Below are 7552 nucleotides of genomic sequence, written 5' to 3'. Positions count from 1 at the left end.
TATGGATTTGATGTGTGGGGAGAGAGAGCAGCCGGGGCAATCATATTTTAAGAGTGGAAAGGAGAGGTGAAAACCTTTAAACCTTTAACACGGATCTGTGGTGAGCAAGAAGTTTGATCACAGAGAAAGCCTTTGGGTTGACGGCTCCTTGAAGTCAAGTTCAGAAGTAAAAAACATAAAACAGAGAAATATATTGCAGGACCTGGGATTAAGACTTTGAAATTCACACTTGACAAGTTAAGTCCAGAGCTTTGAGCCCAACTCTGCGCTAAAGTTAAAAATGAACATGGCCTTTCTTGTTCTGACATAGGCAAATAAACATTCCTTGCGCAGAAGGGGGTGTCAGTATCAAAGACACTGCATTGGTTAGGCCACAGTTAGCAAAATAACATGACTTCTCTCCTCCAGAGCCGCGAGCTGGTCTTCCACATGGTATTTATTTTACTTACCATAGTGATTGACGCTGTTTATAAGCCGCACTCCCACTTGGGCATGGTTATTAGTCATCAGTACAATATCAAATAAGTCCTGTTCATTGGGATACAGCTCACGGAGTCTAGCATTGACATGCTGCAGTGCCTGCAGGTTACAAACATGAATTTGTGTAAAGAGGGGCAGGAAAGGTGGGCTTTGGGAGGCTGGAGAGAAAGCATCTCATCGGGGTCAAATTCAAAATCTGAAGACTCTTCACTGAGAGAGTAGGGCTCCTTTAAGGCTGAGTTACACCATGCATTTTTGTATTTTCAGCTTCTCATACAAAGGACCTCAGTTAACGTTCACTGACTACATGGGTAATGTAACAGTGAAAATTGTTACAACATTTCGTTTACTAGAATAATCTCTGGGGGATAAATACAGGGAAGGATGAGGCTGTCATGCTTTGTATATGTTTGTTTTTGATTTTTAAAATATGATTTTATTGATCATCTAATGATTATTTTTATTGTGAAAGATATGTAATGCTTCATGAGTGACATGTCATCCTTGCACAGAGGCCATGCTAATTGTCTCTGTATTGTTCCAATTTTAGTATATGTGCTGCGAAAGTGAGCGTTTCGTCTATTTTTTAAACATAGGTCTTTAGGTTTGTGATTCCTTTTCATGGTTCTACCACATCCCATAAGTACATTCTACTCACAACTTGAAGAGGTGTCATTTGTTTTTCCATGGTTATGATGTTAGTGCATAATATTTGTATAAGTTATGCAGGGGATCAAAGTTGTAAGTGCTATACATTAAGTGTAAGTTCAGAGAAACTTACCTTCTCTATTAAAATCATGCCCCTAAGTACCAAGAGTATCTTGATTTTCTTAATATGCTATGTATGGGGTCAGAACAGCTAAAGCAAATTTCATCTTATTTTAATAAGGTGTTTTATTTCTACTACTCAGGACTGTGAACTCATTATAGCTTCTTACTACTCCTTCTAGGAAGTGAGGGAACAAAGGCTTCTGTTAGAGGTCTCATGGTGATGACTCCATTTAGGGAAGCCCAATACCCCAAATATAGGGTTGTGGGTTGAAGTCCCTTCCTCAACAGTCTGGAAACCTTTGTGAAAGCATAAACCTGGGTCAATTGGAAGGGGGCAAGAATGACAGGGGTGGACTAGGAATTATCAGGGAATCTGGATGAGCTCCCTGGGTAGGCCCAGGTCTTCCCTCGCCATCCAGGGTCCTGGCGAGCCAAAGATAGCTTGCAGAGTACCTTGACGAAGCGGAATGCGGGCCCCGGGGTCAGGATGACGTTCTCGTTGTTGAGCTGATACTCCATGTACTTCTCCAGACCCTCTTCCTCGTAGACTTTCCGGGCATCCACCATGTTGAAGAGAGCGCGGGACGAGACCGCGATGGTGATGGCGTGCTTGGGTTTGGGCTGCGGAGAGGAGGGCGCACCCGAGGACAGTCACGCAGACAGGAAGGAATCAGGGGTGGGGCTCACCCAGGGTAGGGCGGGAAGAAAATGGCCAGGCCTCTGCTTGGAAAACTGGGATGCTGGGCCAGCGGAGGCTGGGACTGCGCGAGGTTGGGGCAGGAGAAGCAGCGGCTGGCACGGACTTCCCTACGCGGCGGAGGGGAGCTAGGCTAGGGGGTTCTGGGCTGTGGGGCTGCCAGGACGGCGCCTAGGGTCCCATGGGCTGCAGGCCCGCTCACCGGCCGGGGACGCGAGCAGCTCGGGACCTTCTCGTAGAACTTCTTCACGGATTCCCAGTAGGCTTCCTCGTCGTCCTTCTCTTCCTCCTCTTCCTCCTCCTGCTGCTGCTGCTGGGACATGCAGTCGGGGTCCAGCTGGACGGAGGAGGGGTAGAACATCCTGCGCTGGGAGTAGGACTTCCACTCTATGGGGGACGTGAGCGTATATTCCCGCGGCTGCGAGCTCCGCATGATGCTCTGCGTCCGGGACTCCGGATTCTCTTGCGTCTTGGTGCTGGGCCGCCGGTGGCTGGGCTCGGGCTCCGGCGGCGTGGGAGGCCGTGAGTCGGGCGGCAGGGACTGCTGGTTCGGTGCGGACTGCCGTGCAGAGGGCGGCGCGGTCGGCGGCGGCGAGTCCTGCTGGTTGGGGGAGGTGGATGAAGTCCGGGAGGACGTGGAGCTGTTGGGGAGCTGCGGCAAGAAGAGGGGCATCTGCATTTCCACGCCAGCTGGGGTCCCTACCCACCCCCGCACCCCAGTCTCTGCCCAGCTCCCGCAAAGGAGCTGTCCCCTCCCGCCTGTTCCATGGCTAGACCTTAGATGGATCCTGCTTCATCTCAGCTCCTTTACGTAGGGATGAAGGGACTGTGGCATTTCTAAGCCCCAGCTATTCAGTATTTCTGTTGAATAGACACAGAGACTGTCTGCTTCCATTTTCCCCTAGCTTCCGTCAGCACCTCACACATTTTTTGTTGTGTTTGTTTTGAATATATAGGACACAGGTCCTCCTCCTCACCCTTAGGCAGCGGGCGTATAGTTTGCAAAGTTTCGTTCCTTACTTGCCATATATATATACCTGCTCAGTTAGAGGCCTCCGCGTAGGACAGAGGGCTTGAGTAATGGACCTTGCTTGGCCATTGCCTCTGTGTGTGCCCTCCGTTAACTTGATGAGCAAAGTGGGCCCGACATTCCCACCAGAACACTCCGCATAGCACCTTGGGGGCGTCTCCCTCTCCATTCACCATGTGTATGATGCAGTGAATGGTTGCTGAGAAGGTCCATAGGAGATGGGGAGACTCCAGCGTCTCCCCATCGCTATCAGAGCTTCCCGTGCCAGTGGGAGCACTATTACAGAGAGTCATCTTCCTAAATAGGAAGGAAACATTATAGAGAAAGGACCCCTTTCCCACGGTGGACAAGAAGTTATTAAACATATATATATTATTTCAGTTTTTATGTGACTCAAAAAGGATATTCTTGGTTATATTATTGAGCCAAACCTGACAGAGATGGATGGATTGGGTAGAAATGCATGTTTTCTCAGTGGCTGGGTCTGTATCATTTTCTCTGCATTCAAAAACTTAATTTCAAAACTAACTTTTTTTTCTTTTTTCTTTTTTGCTTATGTGGTCAGGCTTAGTTAAGAGCCCAAAGCACCACACAATATAACATTCTTTAATTTTTCTCTTGTGGTTACCTTTCCATCCCCTCTTCTGAGAGTCATAGGTAGTCAATAAATATTTGTTGAATGAAGGAAGGAAGGAGGAAGTGTGCAGCCTGTAGACCTAGAGCCCTTGGGTTTTAATCCTAGCTGTACTACTAACTAGTGTGAAATCTTAGGCAAGCTACTCTGTGCTTCAGTTTTCTCAGTGGTAAAATGGGATAAGGGGGGTTCTCATGAAGGCTAAATTAACTAAAACATGCAAAGTACATAAATAGGGCCTGGCACTTAGAAAGCATCAATAAATATTAACAATTATTGTTGTTATTCTGTCATCTACTCCTCCCTTTCATCTTTGTATCCACCTTAACACTATTGCTCTTGCTTCTTGGCTCTTCTGATGCAGCCTTGATGGATGGGGTTCGGGATGTTCGGGACCATTGATTTCGCACAAGGTACCCTTGAGAGTCAGTCTTTGGCAACAATTCTTGTGATCCCTGTCAAGGAGAGAAGAAACCCAGGGGTGTAGTACCCTACCACCCACACCTTCTATGCATGTACCTACAGAAGAGCCATGTCAGGCCAAAATAGCAGCACCCAATGAGATCCCTGGCCTCTGTGACTCTCAATTCAACCTGAGCCCTTCCTACTATTCTAATTCTGGCCCAATGCTAACTTCTGTTTGGAGCAAAAAACGTGGGGATCCCCCTGAAAGAACATCCAAAACCAAGAAGCATATTGGGTAGCTCATACTTCTTCACCTGTGATTACTCTTCTATGGAACTTACTAGAGTTGACCATTGTTTCTCCCTTTTCCCCACTTCCTGCCCTTAAGGATGAGCCTGTTAACAGATGCTAAAAAGACAAATGCACCATTTTTACAAGACAATAAAAGTGAGGGCAGCTGGTGGCTTACCTTGGGGCTCTAAGACAGCTACTTATAAGTGAATGGGGCCTTTAAGCACTCCTTTCAGAAGGAAGAATGGAGACCACCCCAAGGCAAGTGAAAGTGTTTCTATTCCCCAGATCCTTCCCCTCACCCAGATTGCCTGGAAATCCCCTCCAAAATCAGTAGTGTGATCTCTGCTCACCCTGATCATGGTGATCTGCCGGCCCTGCTCCCACAACAGGCACATGTGAATATAAATATGTAATGTGCAGCAGGGGCCAAGGGCTGTTCCCAAAGCTGCACAAAGGCAGCGTCTACACGACGAGTGACCCCGCATGGGGCAACATCTCAGCGAGTGATTCGGATTGACTGCACGCTTCATCTGAAAGATTGTGCAGAAAATGGTCAATGCAATGGCCAGACTCCCCTTCCCTCCCTGATTTGAACAAAGACCACTCTCCTCCCAAGGTCTGAGCAGAGGAGCCTGCTGTTGTGCCATATATTCTCCGGAACGTGGTGGGTGTGGACTGGAGGGGAAGGCAGGGCCCAGCTTCTCCTAGTTTTTCCTTAATCTCCTCATGAAGACATTAGGTATCCCTTAATACAAATCTCAACAGCTCAGTCTTCTCTCCCAGGACTCCCCTGTCCCCTAATATTTTCCATTATGCTCTTTAATGCTCTCACCACCGCTACAGAGGTCAGCTCACCTGAGTGTTCAGACGGACTCCCGATTTGTCAGATTCCTTTCTTTTTTCTCCGTCTAGACTCTCTTTTGAGTTCCTCATTCCGGCCTCATTCTTAATGTGGAAACAAAGAATGTTTATTGATTTTTAATGTAAGGACCATTAGAAACCTTGGGTTTGGGAATAAAGGGATAAATATAAATAAAACATAGAATTCATCTCTTTGTCAATATAAAAAAATATGTAAACTTTAGGCATTATTTTTCCCCTATTCTAACAAGCATGAGTAAAAGCACATATTTTATAAATAAGAATTATGTAAACAATTTTTAATATAGAAATATGTTGGTTCATAGATTTGAGATATAAAGCATCCATCATTTAAAAATGATAACATGGGAAATGCTATGGGAGAATTTTTCAGGGCTCAGCAGGACTTGGATTTAAATGTGAAGTTGCCCATACAGAGTAAGTTTTTTTCTCTCCATTACTGTGAAGATTGTTACTTATGGAAATTTTTCTTTTGCACATAGAATTGAAACCTTTCTGGGTTTTTTTCCTAATTATCTGTAGCTCTAGTTTTCTGTGGATCTAAGTGTCACCAATATTATTCTGAGTTTCAAAAACAAGGACCTTAATTCCATACAGATTTATTGACAAACATGTCTTCTGTTCTTATTATCTAATTACTCATAGCACCTAGAGTGGAAAAGAATTTCTTACTAACAAACTGATAGGGAAAACCAACCAAGAGAGTGCAACAAGAAGATAACTCATGTTTTGGAGGAAACCTGTTCAAATATTTATGCTTTCGTTTTCAAATGGGGAAGATACTTAATTTTATTGCAGCACTATTTGTACTATTTTATGCTAATTCAGTATTTGCAATGTGATCAAGATTAGTGTTATTTATCTGTTTAAGGAGCTCAACTTCTGGGTTAGACCAAGGTCCCTCAGAGCAGTCTATATTCATCTGTTTATGCTCTCTGCCTTGCACCTAGGAGAAATCTCATCAGTGTTAGTCGAATGAGAATGTGATGCAGAGCATGGTGTAGATGTATGGTTCCTGAACTAATTCTAAAATCTTTCCATCAACAACCACCCCCCAACACACACACACCAGTCACTATAGTATCCTGTCATTTCTAACTTCAAAGATATTTTAAATCCAATCCCTATTCCCTATCACTATTATGATTGCATTGTTCTGGGCCTCTGATCATTATGGGACTACATTCTTAGAATTTAGCCTTTTGAACAGGTTTCATAGCCTCAAACCCTCTCCACTTCTAGATCTGTCCACCCTATTTACTTACACTGATGTTTATAAAATGTAAATCAAATTATGCTTCATTCCTGGATAAAGCCTTCATTCATTTGATTAGACAGACCAGGAGCCTCGTGATGTAGTCCTGTCTACCTCTAGCTTGCATGGCCTCCACTCCATACTTTATTAGAACATAAAGGTGACTTGTATTTGCCTTCCTATCACCCTTATTTCCTTGTAACCTCCTTTGGCCTTTCATGTTCTTCAATATCCAGCTCAGTGTGACCCAAGGGAAGTTCCTAAACATTTTTCTGCATTGCCATCATCTTTTTGTGCGTACTTTTACTCAGCACTGAATGGTCATTTGTTCGTGAATTCTGTTCTACTAGGCTGTAGGTCCTTTAGTGACAACAGCTGTTTTTTCACCTCTTACCACTAACACGTGAGCATATGCTCAGTGAATACCGATTTACTGGATTTACTTATTCTGTATGCTTTAATCTCCTTGTTTTCCACTCTCTTCATTTCCTTGACTTCTCCTCCTTCCCTTTTCCTTCAGATGTTGCCACTATCTGAAATTATTTGGTTGTTGCAGAGCCTTTAGAGAGGTAGATGATGTACTAATATTTACAATTCCTAAGCTCTGTGGCAAGATTCTAGGACGCTCAATTCACTCACCTTCTTTTTCTGTTTCAGGGTTGTTTGACTCATTTCTTCAACTATTGAAATTCTTTTGTTGTTATTGCGGGTTTTTGTCTCCCCAGCTCCATTTCCTGTTCCCTCCCTTGCTTGGTCTAGCTTTACATTTAGAATGTCAAATTTATGACATCATATGTGATGCCATAGTAACAAACTGCCTCTGTAAATACGTGACTATGCTTTTTTTAAATAAAATAAAGTAATATTTCTTCATACGTGAGAATATCCTCTCAAAACCATTGTCTGTGTTTTTAGGAATCAATGTCTAAACATTGTTCAAATATTTAATTTGTGGCAATATCAATATTACCACTTTCTTCTTTTTAAATCTTTTTAGGCATCACTCTGTCACTCATCATATCAATCTCGTTTGTGGCTTTATGTCAGAATGAATGCCAAACTCATTTGTGGACTCAATCATTTATCATTGCCCATCCAGCCAGA

The 7552-nt window shown here is 44.0% G+C and overlaps 1 protein-coding gene across 6 annotated transcripts in view; it reads right to left on the bottom strand.

Annotated features, from left to right (window-relative positions):
* Window positions 1-7147, bottom strand: part of NT5C1B (5'-nucleotidase, cytosolic IB) — a 39014-nt gene extending 31867 nt beyond the window's left edge. Inside the window, exons 1-7 of one of the 6 annotated variants that reach the window (XM_012653072.1) lie at window positions 7088-7120; window positions 5167-5256; window positions 4611-4841; window positions 3936-4067; window positions 2151-2600; window positions 1705-1872; window positions 450-579 (exon numbers count right to left, since the gene is read on the bottom strand). In XM_012653072.1, the coding sequence (XP_012508526.1) occupies window positions 450-579; window positions 1705-1872; window positions 2151-2600; window positions 3936-4067; window positions 4611-4841; window positions 5167-5256; window positions 7088-7120 (1234 nt within the window). Of the gene's footprint in view, window positions 1-449; window positions 580-1704; window positions 1873-2150; window positions 2603-3931; window positions 4068-4610; window positions 4842-5166; window positions 5257-7087 lie in introns of all 6 variants that reach the window. The other 5 variants (XM_012653073.1, XM_012653074.1, XM_012653075.1 and 2 more) reach the window with 5 other exon arrangements.
* Window positions 7148-7552: the final 405 nt, after the last annotated feature.

This window comes from Propithecus coquereli, unplaced genomic scaffold (genome assembly GCF_000956105.1).
Source record: "Propithecus coquereli isolate 6110/MARCELLA unplaced genomic scaffold, Pcoq_1.0 Scaffold41, whole genome shotgun sequence".
In the NCBI taxonomy this organism is placed as follows: domain Eukaryota; kingdom Metazoa; phylum Chordata; class Mammalia; order Primates; family Indriidae; genus Propithecus; species Propithecus coquereli.
The sequence above is the reverse complement of the archived record's forward strand: the minus strand, read 5'-3'. Positions and strand labels throughout refer to the sequence as shown.